Consider the following 22,537-nt stretch of genomic DNA (forward strand, 5'->3'; position numbering starts at 1 on the left):
AGCCTCTGCTTCGTCCAGCCCGGCATTTCACATGATGTACTCTGCATATAAGTTAAATAAGCAGGGTGACAATATACAGCCTTGACGTGCCCCTTTTCTTATTTGGAACCAGTCTGTTGTTCCATGTCCAGTTCTAACTGTTGCTTCCTGACCTGCATACAGATTTCTCAAGAGGCAGGTCAAGTGGTCTGGTATTCCCGTCTCTTAAAGGATTGTCCACAGTTTGTGGTGATCCACACAGTCAAAGGCTTTGGCATAGTCAATAAAGCAGAAACAGATGTTTTTCTAGAACTCGCTTGCTTTTTCAATGATCCAACGGATGTTGGCAATTTGATCTTTGGTTCCTCTGGTTCCTTTTGGGAAGCCCAAAAGAAACAAAAAATAAATGTAAATGTTCCTGATCTTGGGTCAAAATGGATATTGGTGGGAATTCATCTTATTAAGAAATAAATATGCATAATAAAAACACAGGAAATTATTGATACGTAACAAATTTGAGATTTCTGTGGGAGTCTGAATTGAGGAATTGAGGTTTGAGTTGAATTATGAAAGGTTAGGAGGGCAAAGTTGGTAGTAAGCATGGGGGATAGTATTAAGAGTTTTAGGCTGGGACTTCCCTGGTGGTACAGTGGAAAAGAATCTGCCTGCCATTGTAGTGGACACAGGTTTGATCCCCCGTCTAGAAAGATTTCATATGCCTCAGAGCAACTGAGCCCATGTGCCACACTACTGAGTTGGCTCTGGAGCGCTTAAGCCACAACTGCTGAAGGCTGCTCATCCTAGAGCTTGTCTCCACAATAAGAGAAACCACCACATGAGAAACCAGTGCACTGCAATGAAGAGTAGCCCCCACTCTCTGCAACGAGAGAAAGCTTGCATAGCAATGAAGGCACAGTGCAACCAGAAATAAATATACAGATAAAGGAGTCCTAGGCTCAAGAAGTAGAGTCTTAGGCAGAGTGGAGCAAAATGTGGCTAGAACATTAGGCAAGTACTCACAGACCACACTAGGGATATTCTTTCCACTCCTAGAATTGGAAAGTCATTTCAACATTTTAAAAAAGTGGTGTGTCCATGACCCAAATTTTCATTGTGATAAGATGATCCTGATTCCATGATTGGAAAAGGATTGGCGATGCAGCAAGAATAACATTCTGATTGTAGTAGACAGATTGCTATTTTGTAATAAAATCAACAAATGTTAGCTTGGATTAGGGTAGTGTCAACAGTAATGTAGAGTTGACATTCAAATAGAGGATATTTAAGGGGCTCCCCTGGTGGCTCAGTGGTAAAGAATCTGCCTGCAATGCAGGAGACCAGGTTTGATCCGTGGATCAGGAAGATCCTCTAGAAGAGGGCATGGCAACCCATTCTAGTCCTCTTGCCTAGAGAATCCCATGGACAGAGGAGCCTGGCAGGCTGCAGTCCTCAGGGTCACATAGACTGAAATGACTAAGCAGCAGCAGCAGAGGATATTTATAAGATAAAGTAACAGAGATAACTGAAGGGTTGTATATGGGGAATGAGAGAAAAGCATGAATTATTAGCCCAGATTCTGACTTAAGAAACTGGCTGAATGATTGCTTGAAGTAGATAAAAAACTGATGCTGACTATGTTAGGGAGTAAGAAGCGAGTTCCATTTTCCTTATGTGGTACCTTGAGGCAATTTTATTGTTAGAGATAAGTAACTGTTAATAAACGAGTGGAAGAAATTCTTGAAGCACTGGTGTATTAGTATATTGAAGGTAGAATTTTAGGCCCCAGGGGAGCTATGTTTTAGTCAGGTATTTGGGTAAACTCCAGAAAGAGGCCTGAACTAAAGATTAGCATTTGACTGGTTCAAATTTTTATGGGAAGTCAATACAAGGATGATACGAGAATGAGACTGCATAATGATGAAGAATAGAATGGGAAGGAAGTCTGGGACTGAGTCCTAGAGGGCTGGGATTGAGAAGGGTGAGACAACTGCAGAAATTGATGAATGGCCAATGGGAGAACTTGAAGAGGGCTACAGAGAAATATTTAAGTACTTATTCTTAAAATCATCTTTTGGCCTATGAAACGTTAACTTGGAATGATAAATAACACAATTTGTTTCTACCTCCTTCTACCAACCTACTACTTAAAATGGAATTTACATTAAAAAAAACTGGGAGTATTTACATTATTTCTAATTTAAATCACAATCATCCAAATTGGAACCCTCAACTTTAAGTTTCCTTACCCTCCAAGCCAATTGCATTTACATAGTTTATCAGACCTTGCCTCAAATAGTGTGGTCTTATCTTCCTGCCTGCCTAGCTACCATGTCTTTACAGAACCTACTGGACAACTTATGTTCCTGTTGCATACACAAGTAAAGCCAACATCCATCAGAAACTACCAGGCTTTGAAAAAGAAAGCACAGTAGCAGCCAGGAAAAAGGGGAAACAAAGTTTAAGCACATAAACACTATGGAATGTATCTTTCTATGAAATAATTTCCAACTGAGCCAAGCAGTTAACTGTCCCTTGCCTCCAGTAATTGTTTCCTAAAGTTTAATTATGCATATTACAATAACCTATATGCCTCCCTCTAAATTTATTGTCCAGGACAGTTGCCCCTGGCTGTTATGTGGCTATTATAGTCCAAGTCACTCAGTCGTGTCCTACTCTTTGTGACCCCATGGACTATAGGCCATCAGGCTCCTCCGTCTATGGGATTTTCCAGGCAAGAATACTGGAATGGGTTGCCATTTCCTCCTCCAGGGGACCTTCCTGATCAAAGGATCAAACCCAGGTCTCCCGCATTGCGGGCGGGGCCTTTACCGTTTGAGCTACAAGGGAAGCCCAAAGACAGGTTCTTTACCACTGGACCACCAGGGAAGCCCCTACTCTTTAAATGTGGCTAGTCTCAACTGGGTTAAAATACAAAACATCCACTGGACTTCAAAAATAAACATGAAAATAACAAACTGAAACCTCAACTAAAAGTACGTATTACCTATTCAATTATTTAGACACTATACTAAATGAATCAAAATCAGCTCCCTGTTTAAAACTGGCTATAAAAATTCTTAAAATGGACTGTCGTTCATAATGTATGGCCAGCTCCTAAAATACCATAGAAAAATACAGGAAGTTTAATGTGTGCTCTCCATAACCACATTGCATTACAAGCCCACAGACATTAACAAAACTGATTTCAGAAGGTACAGCTTAACAGCAAAATAGTGAATTTGAGAGGACTTCCACAGTGATAAACCATGGTGTTACTTTCCCTAGCAACTTAACTTTGTCACTGAGGCACGAAGAAGCATCTCTCCCTAGAATTACTATGTTCTGGGAAAACTAAACATTTATCAAAATGCATTAAGTAGTCTTCCCTCCTTCTATAGTGTGGCTACATTGTGGAGATGTTTTTCAAAGGACTTTTCCAGGGAAAGCTAAAAATTATGAATTTAATAGAAGCAAATGAAGTACAAGTTCTGTAGTCCCCTCCTTCCACAAATCTATGCCCTAAATTTATTCAATTTAGTGACACAGTGGTTTTCTCTTTTAGTACTTCAGCCTATGCTAAGAGAAGAATTCTAAATGGATAATGAGGAAAGGGCATACAAAGAACTTGTTATAAGGCACTTTATTAAAATAAAAGTGCTTACATCCCTTTAATGTATTAATCTATTTCCTGAATAACATATGGAATATTTAACAAGTACTGTACACCAATTCTGTCCCTTATAATAGTAGGAAAACAGTATTATTTTAGTAAGTTTTTTCACTCCTCCCAACTTCCTTTTACATTTTTGCTCACCATGGTATTGCCTATAGCATAGTTGTTCTTAAAAAAAAGAAAGGAATTTCCAGCCAGTGTCTTCTAACAGAAATTGCAAAATGCCATAGAAACCATAAAACAAATAAGAATTCCAGGTAACTTAAATTAACACCAGTCTTGAGAAAACCAATTTTATTATCATTACCACCCAGCTTATTTGTGCTGGATTATGTACCAAATGGCCAGATCTTCTAAAGAACATCTACGTAACATTTCTTTCTTGTTTCAAGAGATGAAAATAACTGTACAAGGTTAAGTACAAAAAGTACACAAGACAGTGGACACCAAAAATTCATGTATGAGATATTTATCCCACCTGCAGCTTTTATATATTTGAAAAGTAGAATTCATGAACTAAAAAATATTGTCCTTCTATAGTCCTGTCAAGTTTAATGGAAGTGGGTTTAACCTGATTACAACACTAACACCAGTATCACTGATCTGATATTTACAAAAAAATTGTATTTTTCAATAAATTAAAGTCAATGCAACACCCATGCAAGCTAGAATGCTAGCTGTTCGGTGAACAAGGACCTGACATCAGAACCAGAAGTCTGTAAAAGTCCCAAATATAAAGTGTGATCTTCTTCAAACTGCGTCCATTCCTCGCATTGATGATGTGAAACCCAAACCCATTCCTCTCTGTGTGTGGGTTTGTGATCTTGCCATTTCATACTGAGCATCTAGATTTCTAAATACTTCTTCCTGCTGTTTCAGTGTCTTGTAACTTTCTTCATCAACAGAGCTACATCCAGCTTCATCTTCACTCTAAGCAACAGATACAAAAATATACTATTAAGATGAATTCACCTAGACTAGAAAGCACTTCTTTCACTTAAAAGTCCTGGTAGATATTTTTGTAGTATATATTTGACCTCACTTAGCTTCAATTTGTCATTCAAGGCAATGTTCATTCTTGGTACTGGGATGGAAGATGTTAACAAAAATCAACTCCATTCAGTGGGAATGAGAAAGAACATGTAGAACATGCCAAACTATGTGAATAAATGTCTAGGAGAGAACTAAGTAGAAAATAGGGATCGAGTGTAGGACAAACATCTTTTCAATGAAAAACCAACTCCCTTAGTAATGACCAGTATTTGAACATTTGTGGACATTATCAGGTTACTGTACAAAACCTAATACTGTATTTGTCTATCTATACATTATTCAGCAAAAAACCACAACCGTCTACATTTCCTTTAAAGGAGATGGTCCACTGGTTGGGAAGCCACCTTCCGACACTGGATGCAGGTTCCATTTATTGTCAGGAAACTAAGATCCCACATGCCATGGGGCAATTAAGTCAATAAAAAAAACCCGGTGTGCCACAACTAAGACATGATGCAGCCAAAAAAATATTAAAAAAAAAATCTTTCTTGAAAAAAATAAAGGTCCGATGACAGTTAAACCTTAACACTCTATCAACAAATATTTAATCAAATTTAACAATCTCTATTGTCAGCTAGTGATAATTTATTGGTCTAGTGTGTTTTCATTTATGTTCTCTCTGTTCTCAAAATTAACCTAGAGAACATAAACGAAAATGCACTAGATGTATAGCAAAGGGAACTATGTTTAATGTTATGTGGCAGCCTGATGGACAGGGAAGGGGAGAATGGATACATCTGTATGTATGGCTGAGTTCCTTTGCTGCTCATCTGAAACTATCACAACATTCTTAATCAACTATACTCCAATATAAAATAAAAAGTTTAAAAAAAAAAAGCACTAGAAAGTATCCAGAGATGGCATATCACTAAAATAACATTTGAGAACCAATGTTACCCTAAAGATATAAATTAACATGACTTTTACTACAAAGTGTGTAACTCACCTTAATACCCATTAATTTCCTAAATTTGACGTTTTGGTCCTTGTTTCCAAAATTCAACTTCTCCCATATTTCAGCAGACTGGGATTTGTCCTGTTAAGAAACAATGAACTTTTAGGATATGTAAAATTTAAATATCTTTTATTAGGATACTAAAATTTTCCATAATACAGCCTAAGTAAAAAAAGCATTTATGATATTCTATCAATGGAGTTGGTAATTGTCTTAATAATATGAAAACATATAAACTAAGGAACTCTTTCCCCTTAATAAATGTATGGCCATACTGGTTTTCTCTGAAAGCCTGACTTAGATCATGCATTTTTTCCTAGCATTAATAATTGTGTCAAGAAAGAAACCCAAACTAAATTATTCCAATCCAAATGAACTTTTCTAACTTAGAAATCAACATCAAAAGAGGGGAATAAGAAAACTTACTCCTTCTTTCTTGCCTTGCCATAGCATTTTCCTTTTTTTCTCTTGTTCAGCAAATTTCATTGGATTCACAGCTGCTGGGTTGTAATAGCTAGGTACAGCTATTCCGGTCTCTGCCAAAGCTTTTGCCTGCAAGGCTGCCATCTGAGCTGCCATAGCTATCTGAGGAGTTACTTGTGTTCCTGATGCCAAGAGGGCAGCAACATTGAGAACAGAACCTCCAGTAGCAGCAGCTGCTGAAGAGGAAGTAAGTACGGATTTTAATGAAAACAAACATCTTAATTTACAGTAACATATTATTTATATGCAAGAGCTACTAAGCTGCGAAAAGGCAGAATATTTTCACCAAATATAAAAAAATGACTTGAGTGTTAAGCTTATAAAGCAATAACATTCTAGCAAACACTTAATGTATTCATCAATAGACATTTCTGTATATAATTCTTTGTATGAACTAAAACTTCATTTTCTTCTCTGAGGATAAAGAGAATTCTGTAAACATGAAAAAGGTGTATGATTTCAATGGAAATGAACTATGGAGACTAGCTAAATTTTTAATAACTTTCATTTGTATGGTTCTTGATAGGTCACAATATGATTTCACTATATCTCACTTGAAACTCATAAGAAACATTTAAAACTATTAAACAGGTTGTTGCTGTTTAGTTGCTAAATCATGTCTGACCCTTTGTGACGCCATGGTTGCCTGCCAAGCTCCTCTGTTCATGGAATTTTCCAAGCAAGAAGACTGGAGTGGGTTGCCATTTCCTTCTCCAGGGGATCTTCTCAACCCAGGGATCAAACCCACATCTCCTGCACTAGCACGCGGATTCTTATCACTGAGCCACCTGGGAAACCCAAACAGGTATTACACTCACTTAACAGATACCTGGCTCAAGTCTTTTCATACAAGCTCTCTTCGATCACCTCTAAATCATCCACAGGCAGTGTGTTTGTGTCATATATAAAAACTTGGATTCCTTAAGCAGTGATGGCTAACGTGCCACATGAACAACAGTAGTCACTATTCACTTGTCAAAATTATCTACACTGACCAAATCAGAAATACAGCACAAAAAAAGTTTTATGAGGTAGGAAAATAACACTAAAAATAACATGTTCAGGACTTCCTGGTGTTACAGAGAACAGAAACCTGCCTGCCAACGCAGGGGAAATGGGTTCAATTTCTGGTCTAAGGAGATTCCACATGCCATGGAGCAACTAAAGCTCATGTACCACATCTAGTGAGCCTGTGTGCTGCAACTAATAAAGACTGTGCACCTGGACCATGTGCTCTGTAACAAGAGAAGCCACCACAACGGGAAGCCTGAGCACCGCAACTAAAGAAAGCCTGTGTGCAGCAACGAAGACCCAGAGCAACCAAAACTGATTAAAAAAAAAGAGCTAAACACCACCACCACCCCCAAACAAAAATAACACGTTCACAAGTCTGTAATGATTTTTAAAATGCCATACATCCATAATAAAGAAGTAAAAGGTACCTGCAGCTATTTCCTGTTGTTTTTGTTTTTCAACCATTTCCTTTTCTCTCTGTTCTTGTAATTTCTTTGCCCTTTCCAACCTGTCAAAGACAATTTAATAAAAAATAACAACATAAAGCCAACATTTATCTCTATATGTATACATGTGTAGGCACAAAACATTATACAGAATTTTAAATAAATTTAGTATTTTCCCCAAACTGACATCTGCATGTGAGAAAAAAAGCAATCATTCTTAAGATGGTATCAGTCATAATCCAATGGTATTTCAGTACTGGTTTTAAACATTTTTAAATTCACTGAATAGCCAACAACTCTAATTGCTTTTATATACAGTTCCCGAAGAATGGTTAAAATGGTTAAGAGATAAAAATTATTCAGTCTTCATCAGTGCTGGTTACAGGAGAAGGATAAAATTAAACCTTGCAAAATTGAGACACTGAAAAATATATCTCAGTAAATTTTAGGGTACGTGCAATAATTTATAGAATTACCTAAAAGCTTCTTAAGTGAGGCTGATTGGGAGTAAGGCCAATCAAAACATGCAGATGATATTTATATTTAAATAGACTACTAGTCTCTAAATTAATGGAAATTAAAAAGCCAAAAATAAAATTTCTAAAAGGGCAAGCAAACCCTACCTATAATCTAATAAAACAAGGAAAAAACTATTAGAAAATTATTTTTAGGAGATGAAGAAATTAGTAAAGGAACTAGAAACATGAAACACAAACTCATCCCCAAGCAAACTAAAACAAATTCTGGTTCACACTAAATTCACTAATGAATACACACACTAAACAAAATGTGCTGTCAAGTCAGCGCCTGCTATATTACAAATCTTAAGTAACGTTATCTTCATAATGAGTTCCTGAAAGAGAAATCCCTTTTCTTCTCTGAAGACTCCTTGATTTACCAATCAGAAGTTAAACGCTGCCCCCTCCCTCCTTTCAACATGGTATAAAGAGGCAAGAATTGGGGAAAAGTTTTTTGGGGGAGGGGAGCAGCGGGCACTATGGGTAAAATACAGTGGTAGAAAACTGGCATTCCCTTAACAATTGCTGAAATTTACATAAAAGGAATATAGCAATCTTGCACATATAAAAGAAAGGCATGTAGTAAAGCCTTGAACCTGTCCTTGGAAACAAAAGTTTCTGATTAGAATTAATGTTAAAATGTAGATTTATAAATACTTAAAAATATTTCAAACGCAGTTTCAAAATTCTTTTATTTAAAAACAAAAAAGGAACAAAAGAAGGTCTATACTGTAGTTTAACAACAAACGACCACCCTTCAAATTTCAAGGTAGCCAAGGAATAATTTGGTATTCTGAAATTAGAGCGTTTCATGTATTGTCATCTGAAAATCACTCAGGAGACTAAGTCAGTTTTAGAGGCTAGTCACAGACTCAACTTTAATAAAATTGAAAAATAAAACACAAAAAAATTCATGATCAAAGTTAATGGACTATTCTTTATAAATTAGTTCAGATAGTGTGGAAAATTATTTCCTAACTCCGTTGATTTTCGTTTCAGGAAGAAAGTGATTGACAACTTTTTGTTTGCATATTTTAAATGGCCATTGCAGGTTTGGAATCAACACCATTCACTAAGGTGAATGGAATGAGGAAGGGGTGAGCTCACACCTTTGCTGCTGCTGTTCAGCTGGAGTTTCTGCCAGGCTGGGTTCGCAGGGCAGCAGCCCATCAGGTTACATTGAGATAACTGTATTTTTGTAATGAAAAAAAAAAATACAAACTCAATTTCATAGAGAAAAAAAATCAAAATCAAAAGATTTTAGTTTTCAGAATATGGGGAAACCTGCAAACAAGGGCTTGTATTTTACTTTACTTCTTGCCTCTATTAGGTAGTTCATTCAATGGTTTTGCAGATTTAGTTAGATAGCCCTGTTGTTGTGTGGTCCCACAGTCACCCATCTTTGAAACATTAGAAAATTTAAAAATACAATATTTCTATGATATTAGCAGTAACAATTTTAAGATCAAATAAACTGGTTTATTATTTGCCACCTTCAAAATCAGAAAACTATTGACAGAATTTTAATTATTGTTTCAGAGACCAAGTTTTCTTAGGAACAAAGAAAGTAATGACAAAGCAGTTTTAGAGACAAAATGAAGAGTTCTCAGATCAGATTAAGGGTTTTTAAAAATGTTTCCAATTGCAAACTGAAAATATTTATAAGTCTAGATTGGAGAAAAATGAATGAATTAATCATGGAAGAGAAAAAGAGGAACTGCTGCAAAAGTACCCTTTCCAGAGTTAACAAACTACTTACATAGCTCTGTATCACAAAGGTGCCACAAGTAGTCATGGCTATGTTTAATTGTTTGAATTCTTCTCTGACTGAAACCATTCATTTGCCCTACACAATTGAGTATCTGTTTCAAGATGAAAAGGAGAAACAAAATGCATCAAACAAAAATACATACCTCCGAGCTAAAGCTTCTTGTGCATCCATTGCTGTGTTTCTGCCTCTAAAGGGAGGTGGACTAGGAGTCCGGCTTAAACTTCTGCTAAATCTTCTTGGTTTTTCAATTCTCTTCTTCCTATCTCTTTAATAAATCATATTTTACACGTCAGTATGGCCAAGTAACACTTTACAGAGTCAAAATCATGGTTACATAGTTCAAACTGTGCAAGACTCGTTTTCCATAAATTCATGTAAGCACTCCTTTTTCAGATGACATTTAGGTTGTTTCCAATTTCTTGCTATTATGCCCAATGTTGCAAAAGTTAAAAGACATGTAAGTTAGTCATTTTACACTTGCATAGGTCAACATGTGTGCTTCCCTGGTGGCTCCGCAGTCAAGAATCGGCCTGCCAATGTATAAGACACAGGTTTGAGCCCTGGGTCAGGAAGATCCCCTGGAGAAGGAACGGCAACCCACTCTAGCATTCTTGCCTGCAAAATCCCATGGACAGAAGATCTTGGCAGGCTACAGTCCATGGGGTAGCAAAACAGTGGGACACAACTTACCCACTAAACAACAAGGTCAGTATGTAGGATAAATTTCTAGTAGTGGAATCGACAGGTTAACTGATCATACAAGTGACAAACCCAAGTTCTTATAGTAAGTGTAAGTGCACTTATACCCATATTTCAGCCTTTTATAGGCTGTTTGACTTAAGGAGCAATAAATTAGCAAAGAAGCTTTCCCACTAACTTTAATACCAGTACCTGTGAATATAGATATAATACACTATTAGTCCAAAGGATCGCAGAGTCAAATACAACTGAGTGACTGAACTGAACACTATTAGTAACTACTTTGTAGAGAATAAACCTATTCTCTGAATACTTATAATGAAATGATCTTTACTGAACTTCCAGTTTCAACAAATTAAAGCCTCCTTCCAATCAAGACAAGTTTGAACTAACAAGCTCACCTTCTGAATATCTGAGAAAATAAACCAGTATGGTGGATTGAGCCCATAAACTGACTTTGCTTTCAGATACATCTGGGACCAGGTCCTAGCTTTACCATTTAAGAACAGTATGATACTGAACTTGTGGGCAAGTTACTTAACCTCTCTAAGCCTGACCTATCAGACGCTGTTTCTATCTGAGTTTATTCAAGATGCTAAGTACCTACCGACTTCTACTCCTTGTCCTACTCCTGCTTCTACTCCTATGCCTGTGTCTTGATCTTGAGCGGGAACGAGATCGGATCCGACGTTTTCTTTCCCTGCTTCTGGATCGTGATTTCTTCCTCTCTCTGCTTCTGGATCTTGACTTCTTCCTATCCCTACTCCTGGATCTTGACTTCTTCCGCTCTCTGCTTCTACTACGATGACGCCTGAAATTAAAGCACACAAATTCTCGGTTTTTTACGAGTTCTATATTCAATTATAGACATTATGAATTATCTGCAGCATATGCAGTCAATACTGTGTTGTATAACTGAAGTTTTTTAATGAAAGGAGTTACACAAAAAATAGACCTTTGCTCTTATTTGATGATGCTTCCTAGAGAATAACGTGATAATATGTCAAAAATGGAATGTTTCCTACCCCAATTTAAGATTTAGTTTAATAGTTAGCAGCAAACAAATCCTACACCAGCAATGTAAGGGGACTGTTATAAGGGCAAACTATATATAATTTTCAGCAATAATTTTTTTTTCACTGTAAAAGACAGACAAATCAAAAAGTTAAAAATTCCAAATTCTCTAACCAAGATTTCGTTGAGTGTCGCTCTGTTAATGTAAACCTTTCATGTAATTTAGAAGTTCTGTAGAAGGTGTTAACTTAGGAAAAACTACTTACCTTTCACGAGACCTAGACCTTGAGTGACTTCTGCCTCTTGATGATTTTCTTTCTTTGCGTTTGTGTCTGTCCTCACCATTTTCAGATGAATTTAGCCGCTCTCTTCCTTTATCAGAAGAATGTTCTTTGTCATTATGTTCCTCAGACTTGTGTTTCTTAGACGACTTATCTTTGGATTCATGTCTTCTTGCCTGTTTTAAGAAGAAGTTGGTTCTTTCAGGAAAATAGTGCAACAAAGAGAGTTAGTATGGGTATCAGAAGCAAAAATGTTGTGATGCAACATTAGTAACCTTAGGAGTGTGTTGCAAATTTTAAAAAAAGATCTAGTTTCACATCACCCAAATGTTGCAAATATATACTACTAATTTTACTTTTTCCTTATACACCCCCCAAATGCAGTTTCTACCCCAAAATATTTTCAATATCACAATTAAAACAATGACTTTCAATGTTAAAATAATATAAACCATTATTTCAGAAAAACAGAAATCCCTGTTATTTCTTTTATCTAAAAGGGAAGTACACATGTATTAAAATTTTTTCAAATTTCCAACAAACCTTTTAGAGAAACAGACCATATATATATACACAACAACTTCTAAATCCAGAGTACATAATAAGATAACAATAATGAAGATAAGGACACAGAAATGCAGCAGAAAATGCATTTCCAATTAGGTAAAGTAAAATTAAGTATTAATATTTTCTGCAATTTCAAATTACTTTACGCAGAGTTAAGTGTCCTTTTTATATAGCTATACTGCCACATCCTTTCTTAAAGACGGCTCTTGATTTTTCTCCCAATGTCTACACTGTGAAGCAATCACTTTTCATCTTGCAATATCCCAACAGGCTTGGAGTTCTATTACATTTCATGTACCTAGGGTAGAAAATGGCAACCATATCTTTTAATTTTTGTGAAATCAAACTAGGTATAACACAATTAATCCCTATACCGTTATATAATACATATTTCCCCCATATTCTGAAAAATTATAAAAACTGAGGCTTTTGCTTTCACAACATATGCATTCAGAGACTGAGCTAAATCAATTGTATGATCAAGTCTCCATCCTACACTCACTGAATTACAGAGTGCTAAATGTTAGATTCCCCCACATTAGGATTTGTCAGATCCATCCTATAGCTAAAGCTTACAATCCTGGACATTTCAGAATCACAATTTTAAATCTAGAAGGAAACTCAGATCCTCTAATTCCCCTTACTTTACATACGAGTAAGACCTGAAGTCACAAAGCTACGTATTAGGAGAGTTGAAACCAGACCCCATATTTGATGCCCAGACTATGAGAGGACAGTTAGCTCATAGTTTCCAAACTAGACCTTAGCATATTTCCTCCGATTAACTTTTCTTAAAAACAAAAAACTTGGTCAAACATTTTGGAACATGCATGATGATACATCTGAAAAGAGTCATAGTATGTAATTCATTATTTTGCAGAAAAATAAGAGACCTGGAGACACAGCTAAATTTTAGTTTCAATGCCAGTTCTCTGTATGAGCTTATAAGACACTATTTTCTTGATTTTGTCATATGGCAGCAAGTGGAAAAGCTTTAAGTGGTTAAGCTTGCAAAAGTTTTAGAGTTTATTTTAAACCAGTTTTCCAAACATAACATTACTATTATTTTTAAAAAGAAAAAAACCATTTAAAACCCTTAACTGATTTAAGATATACTTAAGGGAAATAGGAGTTTGAATGACTAATAGTTACCTTATCATGAAGTAGGCTTATTATTTTGCTATCTGAGTCTGCAGCGTCTTCAGTTCAGTCTCTTCGCGCATTAGCACGCTGAGTATGATTTATTATAGAAATGTTATCATGTGAGCTAAACAAAATAGTCATTTTCACAAAAACTCTCCTAAATTAAAAATTTAACAGAGCTTCCATTAGGGGAAGAGGTGAAGTCCCTGCCCACATTTGTTTAAGGAGTCCCTTGCCCAGCCCCCATGAGACTCTCCTCCCTTTTGGCTTCTACTTCTGCTCTTCCTTTGTTGGCTCATTCCTTGTCTTCTCAGGTGGGCAAGTTAACTCTTCTGCAACACAGCTGCTGTCTTTATCCTCAAGTTTTGCTGTCACTGCCACCTTTCCAGCTGTCCCTCACTGACGCTTTTATTTCAAAATTCAGTATTACTGTTAGGGAACTAGTTTACTAGTGAAAAGGACTCTTGCTACCTTCCACAAAGAAAAAGTAGCCCACAGATATCTAGAGTACTGCTACTTAAGAATGATTGCTATTTAAAAATCCTGAGCAGTCGTAAGGCATAAGGAGACTCGGGACCTCAGATTAATGGAAGCTCTGTGCAACAGGCCTAAAAAACCAATTATATTCTTCATATGAAATTTTTATGGTGAATATTTTCACAACATAACATATTAATAGTTTCTGAATGAACTTTTCATATAAACAACTATCTTCTTGAAAAAATGACGAATCCAAATCATGCTTATTTTATAACTCAATTAAACCTTTTAAATTTCAAGTTTTGGTACTTACCTTGACAATATCATATATTCACACAAACATTTCTACCAAATACTTTACAAGTATTTTAAAGTGCCTATTCACTACAAAGTGTTAATTACCTCTTTGCTTCTGCTCCGGCTCCTGTGTTTTCTTCCTTCATTATCTGTGAACACACAAAAATTCACTATAAATAAACATATAAAGACATCTCAAACAAACTCCAAAACTCACACAAAGAACGTTTCTGTCCACTTGCCTAACTAAAGAATTTATTAAATATTTACTAGTCAAGTAAAGCCTCTAAAGCCTATTTTTTATGGCAGGGGTAGGATTATCCTACATCATATATTTGAAACAAATCAAGCAATCTGAGTAAACCAGAATATAATCAAGTAAGTAAGCAAAAGAAGTTTCACAAAAAGTCCATGTTCTATGACACATGACCAAACAGAAACTTTTAGGTGGCCACAGATTCTTAGTATTTTACAAAACATTCTGTCCAGTCCATCTTGTTTCCTATTATTACACAGCAAACTTATAAAGAAGTCAAAAGGATGTTACAGTTCAGAAAAATTCCTTTAAAACGTAGTTGTGATGATACTGCACAGTTTCCAATATATAGATAAAAGTCACACTTAAATCATTTTGTAGATGATTATCTGTGGATACAAAAGATAAATAACTAGACCCTAGGTCTTAAAACTTATATTAAACTCATTTCTATTCTACTTTTCACTTACATACCTCATTAAGTATTGATTCACTAGCATTACAGCATGCTTTCTATGCCATATCTGTCTAGTTTTTTTAAAAAAGAAGTTGACAAGGAGCATTTCAAAACACAACTCTTGCTTTCAGAAATATTCTAACATTAAGTTAAAAAGAAAATCAAGGTTAAAAATGATCTTGTAACTTGTGTCAAAGATGTTAAATAGATTTAGAATACACCACTGCCCAGACTACATCTTTCAAAATATTGTTTTGCCTGAGTTAAAAGGACAAAATTTAAACTTCTAGGGCTAATATTACTGTGACACAAGTTTAAGCATACAATCTGACAAATTATAAAATTTCTGTATGTATTAGGACATTTGTATTCCTCATAATTGAAAAATTCTCCACCAAATTAGCAATGTACTTTTCACTATTCATTTCTCAATTCGAAGAACACATATTAACTGTATCAGCAAACTAATACCTTTTACATTTCCACATGGATTATAAAAATGCTGATAGTGATACCATTTCTAGCAACTCTTACCTGACTTTCGTTTTCTTTCTCTTGACCTTGACCGTGATCTTGAATAATGATGTTTGGAGGCTCTAGGAGAAACAGATACATCGGACTGCTCTTTTTTCTTATCTGTATCTGGGGATGTTTTTTCTGGGGCTAGTCCATCTCGTTCTGTGTCACTAGCCTACAAGTTCAAAGAAAAATCTTTGTAAATTCTTAATTGCTTTTAAAATGTTTTCAATTTCTTAAAAGAGAGGGGAGGAAAGACACTTATCCTTGGGTTTTACACAATTAAAAAAAGAAAATCAAGTAATCAGAACAGCTGATTTCCAAGTGGCTAAATATGCTTTGTACTTGGTAAGTAAGTCTGAGTAAACTGAAATGACTAACCCAATACCAAACAGACGTATGTAACTGGATGGATTTTTTTAATCATTGTTTTTACATCTTTCAAAACAACGAGGAAGGGGAAAATAAGGGTCCAAATATTTCCAATAAATATTTAAGCAGAGAAGAGAGTCCATTTTAGATCTCTGAATTCATTTAGTTGCCTTTACTACATGGGCATACCTTAAAAAGGCATTTAAAATGAGTTGTGAAAGGTTAAAAAGACTGAGGACTGTGAAATCTTAAAAAGCAGAATGCTTCTAGAATATTATATAAGAAAAAAACCCCAGAAAATTAACTTACCTATCTGAGAATCCAATCTTAATTTCATTAACCCTCTTTAATGAAAGCCCCTTCATACAGTGCTTCTCCAAGTCTGCCTTGCCTCACCTATGTTCTGGGCTATGGAAACATTTCTGCTTTAAAGCATTTTATAAGTTACGCAATATAAACTTTAAAAATTGAAAGGAACAGTCAAGTGTACACTGGCTCTAAGAGACCTGATTTACCTGAGAGAGTAGGGTCCTTTATTTAACTCTTTGTTTTCCAGTTTACAAAAGGGAACATTTTTTTTAAAAAAGGAAACTTCCTGTGCCTTGATCATGACATAGTACTCAGCACAGAAATCAACCAATAAATGAAGAAATGAATTCCAGTTATTAGTTTTCCATTAAAAAATGTATTTCCGTAAGAAATTGATTTAAGTGAGTCATAGGAGAAACTAGAACCTTAAGAATGACTTTTACATTTTTTAAAGGGTTGTTAAAACAAGCAAGCAACAAATGTGACGAGACTGTATGTTGTATGTGGTCCACAATGCCTAAAACATTTACCAACTTGCTCTTTACAGAAGCAAATTTGGATTGGATAAATGGTGAATTACTATACATTTTCAGCAGAAGCAATAATCACATGATAATGAACTTCTTCTCTTAGGAAAATTAGTCCAGAAAACAAACACCAAGTAAACTAAATGGACAGTAATTTAACAAGTGAAGTTTAAGAGGCTGCATTATTTCACCGAAAATTTTCTGAGGGTCAGAAATGCACCCAACTCACTTGATGCTGGACACTTCAGGAATAAACTAATAAATTTAAAGGGAGGGATTTACAGACTGGGTTAGGATGAAAGACATACGTGTTAAGCGTCTAACAATATTACCAAAACCAAGAAACAAGTGGAAGCACATAACTACTGGGGAGGCTCATTCGAGCATACTTGCTTCTTTATGTATGGGTTGTATCTGGAGTCAGAAAACTTTTGTGCAGAAAGGCTCTCAATCTCATCCCTTAGAATCAGACTCAACTTTCATTCTACAGATGGGATTCAGCAATATTAGCTGACTCACCAAAGAAGGTACTCTATCTGCTGTCTACTACTAATATGTGATACTCTTTACCACACAACAAAAGAGGATTCTGATTTTCACACTAACACTGGTTATTTTCTTTTATTCTTGTCCTCATCACTAATCTTAAGGATTGTTTCTAACAGGTTTATGATGTGCGATATGTTGGTCATGTTACACTGAATATAAAATAAAGCAACAGCAAAAACTTCAACCACTGCTATCTCTTCTCTCAGTGCATGCCACTTTTCTGTCCAACTGAGAAAGCATACCTGAAACCACTCGCACATCTCATTCACTTCTACAGACATCATGACTAGTTAAAAATCTTTCCATGGAAATGCCAGCATCTAGCCCAGGTCGTAAATTTTCAGTTAATGGTTTATTTAACTGCATGCTTAACATTAAGGAAGTCCGGCAATAGGGGAGCCAAATGTCCTTGACTTAAAGGAAGGCACTCTGTAATACGGGGTAAGAACATATCAAACAGCCAATTTCATCTGTAAAATATACTACAAGACGCCAACAAAAACCATCCTATCACTAAACAGATGAATAATAAGTGGCCACTTAGACCACCCTAAGCTTTTATGTCCTTTAGGATATTTTACAGTAGTTATGATCTCAATTTGGTAAGCACCTGTATGTAAATCTTAAATGCTAACTGCAAAAATGCCCTTCACTCTAGCATTTGCTCTATTAGAAGCACATCGGACTTAATACTAGGCTACATCTCCAGGGATCGTGTCTATATCGAACAAGGCACTGAAGAAACAAAATGTTTTTTAAATATCTGAGCTCAGGTAAAACAAAATTCTTCCAAGTCACTATTTAAACAAAAGAAAACACTAAATCGATTATTTGCACAAATACCAAATAGCCTGCCAACTGTTTGAAACTGGTTCTAATCAGTTACCAAAAAACCCAGTTCTAAATCAAATCGACTAGGAAAGGGGCGACAGGGAGGGGCAGATTAACGATTTCTAATGCCATATACTACAATGATTAGGTTGAGTAAACTACCAATTTTTCAATATGTTTAATAATCCTATCTATTTTCGAAAGCGAGAAAACAACTTTTTAATCAGTGGAAAAGGATGCCAAATGTTTGCATTTTTCTTTTAATCGGGTGAAGTAAAACGAAATATTCCCACACTAATGCGATCCATCAGGATTGGGTATCTTGTATCCAAAGTAGGCTTATTTTACAGAAGAGGTAATTGAAAAATTGTAGTTTTCAATTAAAATTAAACGGGCCAATGAAGGACTCAAATTTAAAATAACAACGCCAATGATACGGCTTGATTATGTTTCTCAAGGACTTCAAAACGGAGCATCATCAGTCCGAATTCGAGTTTCAAAGTCTTCTCCTAATTAAATCGAATTTCTACTCCCTTCCAGAAACTCGTTCCCTAGCTGCTTACTAAGGAATAAACTAAGGTTTACGCAGACGCAACACTAATTGAAATTTTGCGATTAGAATTGTCTCATTGAGCGTAGGCAAAATGATCGCTCCTAGACTACTCTCTTTTCGCGTTCTGTCCCTTACAGGCACCGCCTTTCTGACCCATTACTTTTCAGAGACGACCCCTGATCCCTTTTCTCTTTTCCCCAGCCCTCTCCCACGGCCAACATAAATGCCAAAGCCTTAACGAAATTCAATCTAACCCACTAACTAGTGAGCAAGCTAAACTGGAGTCAGTCCTGTGGGCCAAAAGGAACAAAAAGCTGGGAAAGCGACAGGAAAGTTCTGGAAAAAAAAAAAAGACACTCCCTGCTGCTCCCCACCCCCAACAACACCGCCTTATTTCCCCCTCCCTACAGCAGCCAGCCATGATGGCGGGCGCAGAAGAAGGCCAAGGCGCCATTTTGTCCACACACAAGCGCGGACAACAGCCCTGGAAGCCGCTCATCCCTTCTTTGGAGAGTAACAGAAAAATATCCATGATTTTAAACTCAAATTTAGCACCCACCGCCATAGTCCAGAGTCTTGGCCGCAACGGCGGCGCCTCCACTTGCCGCTTTCCACAGTACTGGCCGCTTCGACGCTTCGCCACAGACTGAATCGCTCGCGCAAGAGACCCGGATGGCACAAAGGGGAAAAGGCCCGGCGCACCGCACAGCTTGCTGGGAGAAAAAGGGGTGGGGATAAGAGTTTCTGTAGCAACGCGGGTAGACGGTGATTGGTTGTTCTTTTGAAGGAGCGGTAAGGCGGGAGAGAGGGCGGGGCCAAGGACGTACCACAGAATGCTCAGCTAGGATTTCAGAACTGGTGGAATTTAGGGTGGGGCGACTTCCTATTTCGCTTCTAGAGCAATCTTGGCCTCCATTAGTCACCGTAGAAGGGGTTGGGCTTGGTTTTCTCCCGCCAATTTAAACCTGTAGCAAAGACCCTAAAGACTTTAGGAGCGGTTGTGGGAGCTCGGAAGCGGGGGAGGTAAATTTGAGTGTTCTTTAATTTCTTCAATTGCAGGTGAGGAGGGGGAGCCACGCTACTATAGGAGCTGGGGGGGTGGTTTTAGGTCGAAATAGGTGCTCGGTTTGGGGTGTTTTCCCCTTAAGACGCTGGCGGGAGAGTGGTTGGAGTTTCTTGCTGGCCCCTGTGTCTAGCTGAGAGCACTTAAGCAAGAAGGCCTATTTGAAACTTTCATTTCGTTGACTTCGTTTATGTGTTCACTCAGTACCCAGAGTAATCTCAGACTTAACCACATCACGTCACTGGCCTACTTAGTATTTTTTCCACCCTAGCACTGAGGATGAAAGCCAATCGTGTAATCAGGGATTCATTGGTTCCACCTGTTGGTTTAGCCCCCGCAATTTCCCATTCTTCATATCGCCCTACAGCAGCCCCAGACTCATTCCACCCTCTGCATCTTTGATATTCGGCCTGCGTCTTTGTCCCCCCAGAGCCTTGCATAGTTGCCTTGTCTTGTTATTCGGATCTCAGCTCAGTTGTCATCTCTTTACCCTCCCAGAGTTTTCTTATGCGCCACCCCCCAACTCCCCATTCACTTGAGCATTATTTGTAGTTGTGCATTTACTTATTTTTTCATAGAGAAGCAGTATAACAGTTAATTACTGGCATGGATTTGAATCTTGTCTAGCGACATCGTTAACTTATTTTAGGTGACTATGGCCATTTACTTAGTTCCTGACCCATGCTTCTCAGCTGTAAAATGGGTTGTTGTGCAGATTAAATGAGTAACACATTCAAACTATCTTGCCTACTCAATACTGCATTTATTTTTGTCTTTCCCTATGGGATATGAATTTCATAATGACAAAGACCTTTTCTATCTTCTTCACAGATGTATTCCCAGCTCCTAGAACAGTGTCTGACACATAGTAGGAATTCAGTAAACGTTTGTCAAATGAGTGTGACATACCTGGGAGGCTGATAATATTTCTCTGTTCTTACAGATGTGGGACTGTGAAACTCATAGAAGTATTTACTTCAGCTTGTCTTAATCTCCTCCCAATTCCCACCCAAACACAGCCACTAAAATTATTGTCTATTCTAACATGCCTTGTTTTCATGCCCTTGCTTACACTCCTAGTAAGAGCTCTTCCAATATTTAAAAAGCTCCTGTAACTTTAAATACTAGCTCAAATGTTACCTTCTTCCACCAATACAATAGTGGATTAGCTGCACTTAAAAGTGAGTGCTTGCCATGAAACCAAGCATTGTTTTGTGAACATTTGAAACTTGTAGTGACCTTTCTGGCTATGTACAACTGTATTCCTATTTTATAGAAGAGAATTGAGGATCAGAAAGGTTAAATTACTTGCTTGACCACAACAGGTTAATAAGTGTAAAAGAACCACAACTCAAAAATCATTTCTTTCCTGTACTGTTAACATCAAAGATTTAAAAAAAAATATCTCTGAGCAGTTATCAAAACAACTGTAACTATTTGGTTATTTTCCCCTCCAGTCTTGATCCAAGCATTGCTTTTCATTTTAGTATTCTATGCTCTGGAGACCCAGTGAAATGAGTTATTGAAGTCCTTGCTGATGAAATAGTTAAGTGACTCCTAAGGTTACAAACACACTCTTTGGACAAGTCAGAAGCCTAATCCGTTTTTTTCCACCTCTCCTTAACATTTTAATTTATGGTGTAACAATCCTGGAAACATGAATGGACATGTTTTTTTAAGTTCGTCTGGAACCTTAACCAACCAAATGTATCCCAGACATTCTGGTTAAATATTTTTTTCAAATGAAAGCTTGTTATAATCACCTAGGTATACAAAATACTAGAAACTCTAGGACACATTGGTAAGGTTGAAATTGTTTGCCTGTGTCTCTAAACCAGTATGTTCTTCTCTAGTGATAATCATAGTTCTAGTTCCATTTATCTTATTGTTTCAAAGTGTCTAGTGATCACAGAGTGACTTCACTTTCACTTTTCCCTTTCATGCACTGGAGAAGGAAATGGCAACCCACTCCAGTATTCCTGCCTGGAGAATCCCAGGGACGGCGGAGCCTGGTGGGCTGCTGTCTGGGGTCGCACAGAGTCGGACAAGACTGAAGTGACTTAGCAGCAGCAGCAGCAATCACAGAAATAACACAGAGAAGTCTCTGTTTATTGATGTGTATGTGTATATATATACATATATATATATATTTAATAAAACCTTTTTATTTCCCAAGGAGCTGGAGTCTATGCAACAATGTAATTTGGTCTGATTTTACAGTTGTCGTAGGGAAGGCAGTGATTCCTGATCAGGAAAACAATCTCAGAAACATGTGGAATGATATTGAGCTGCTAACAAATGATGATACAGGAAGTGGGTACCTAAGTGTTGGTTCAAGAAAAGAACATGGAACCGCTTTATATCAAGTAGATTTACTAGCAAAGATCTCCTCTGAAAAGGTAATGGTTATGTCACTGTTTTCATTCACAAAATTTTTACTGTGTTTAGTAAGACTAGTAGCCACATGGTAGTTGTTTTATAAATGAGTATAACCCTTTCTCAGGGATTCAAAGTTTAGTGTCAGATTACTGGAAATTTCCATCTGAATTCCCCAGACATCATTTTAAGGTCAACATTCCAAACCTAAACTTTTCATAGCTCCTCTTGGCATTTTAGAAATACAGATGTATGCAAAAATGATACAAAGAATATCTACCACCAGCTTAGGAAGTAAAACATTACCTAGAATTGAAGCCCCTGGGGTCCCTCCCTGATTCCAAGCTCTTCTCAT

General features: G+C 36.9%; 2 protein-coding genes across 16 annotated transcripts in view; one reads left to right on the plus strand and one right to left on the minus strand.

The window, feature by feature from the left end:
• Positions 1 to 3,604: 3,604 nt before the first annotated feature.
• On the minus strand, positions 3,605 to 19,404 carry RSRC2 (arginine and serine rich coiled-coil 2). 6 transcript variants are annotated; one of them, XM_081540186.1, is made up of 11 exons: positions 19,303 to 19,404; positions 15,621 to 15,777; positions 14,479 to 14,522; positions 13,606 to 13,683; positions 11,872 to 12,084; positions 11,199 to 11,402; positions 10,035 to 10,157; positions 7,586 to 7,665; positions 6,087 to 6,316; positions 5,652 to 5,741; positions 3,605 to 4,582 (listed from the first exon to the last, which is right to left on the minus strand). In XM_081540186.1, exons 4-11 carry the CDS (start codon positions 13,611 to 13,613, stop codon positions 4,403 to 4,405), a joined length of 1,128 nt encoding a protein of 375 aa, XP_081396312.1. In that variant the 5' UTR covers positions 13,614 to 13,683; positions 14,479 to 14,522; positions 15,621 to 15,777; positions 19,303 to 19,404; the 3' UTR covers positions 3,605 to 4,402. The 6 variants fall into 6 exon arrangements, with proteins under 6 accessions (XP_081396312.1, XP_081396311.1, XP_081396307.1 ...); XM_081540185.1 differs by having other exon boundaries at positions 6,087 to 6,319; XM_081540181.1 differs by lacking the exon at positions 13,606 to 13,683 and having other exon boundaries at positions 11,872 to 12,062.
• KNTC1 (kinetochore associated 1) overlaps positions 6,137 to 22,537 on the plus strand; it is an 84,288-nt gene continuing 67,887 nt past the window's right edge. For 3 of the 10 annotated variants that reach the window (XM_081540170.1, XM_081540174.1, XM_081540176.1), the window contains exons 1-2: positions 19,539 to 19,766; positions 22,027 to 22,205. In XM_081540170.1, the coding sequence (XP_081396296.1) occupies positions 22,077 to 22,205 (129 nt within the window). In that variant the 5' untranslated portion in view covers positions 19,539 to 19,766; positions 22,027 to 22,076. Of the gene's footprint in view, positions 6,331 to 19,529; positions 19,803 to 21,387; positions 21,925 to 22,026; positions 22,206 to 22,537 lie in introns of those variants that run through there. The other 7 variants (XM_081540173.1, XM_081540178.1, XM_081540179.1 and 4 more) reach the window with 6 other exon arrangements.

Source organism: Giraffa tippelskirchi, chromosome 11, assembly GCF_054371585.1.
Source record: "Giraffa tippelskirchi isolate mGirTip1 chromosome 11, T2T-mGirTip1v1.2.pri, whole genome shotgun sequence".
Taxonomy (NCBI): domain Eukaryota; kingdom Metazoa; phylum Chordata; class Mammalia; order Artiodactyla; family Giraffidae; genus Giraffa; species Giraffa tippelskirchi.

Coding starts and splice junctions, on each gene's coding strand:
- RSRC2 (XM_081540180.1), bottom strand. Junction 12,063..14,478: donor GCCGGAGCAGAAGCAAAGAG/GTAATTAACACT, acceptor TTCTTAAAACAG/GCAAGAAGACATGAATCCAA. Junction 11,403..11,871: donor AGGTCTAGGTCTCGTGAAAG/GTAAGTAGTTTT, acceptor CTTTAATTTCAG/GCGTCATCGTAGTAGAAGCA.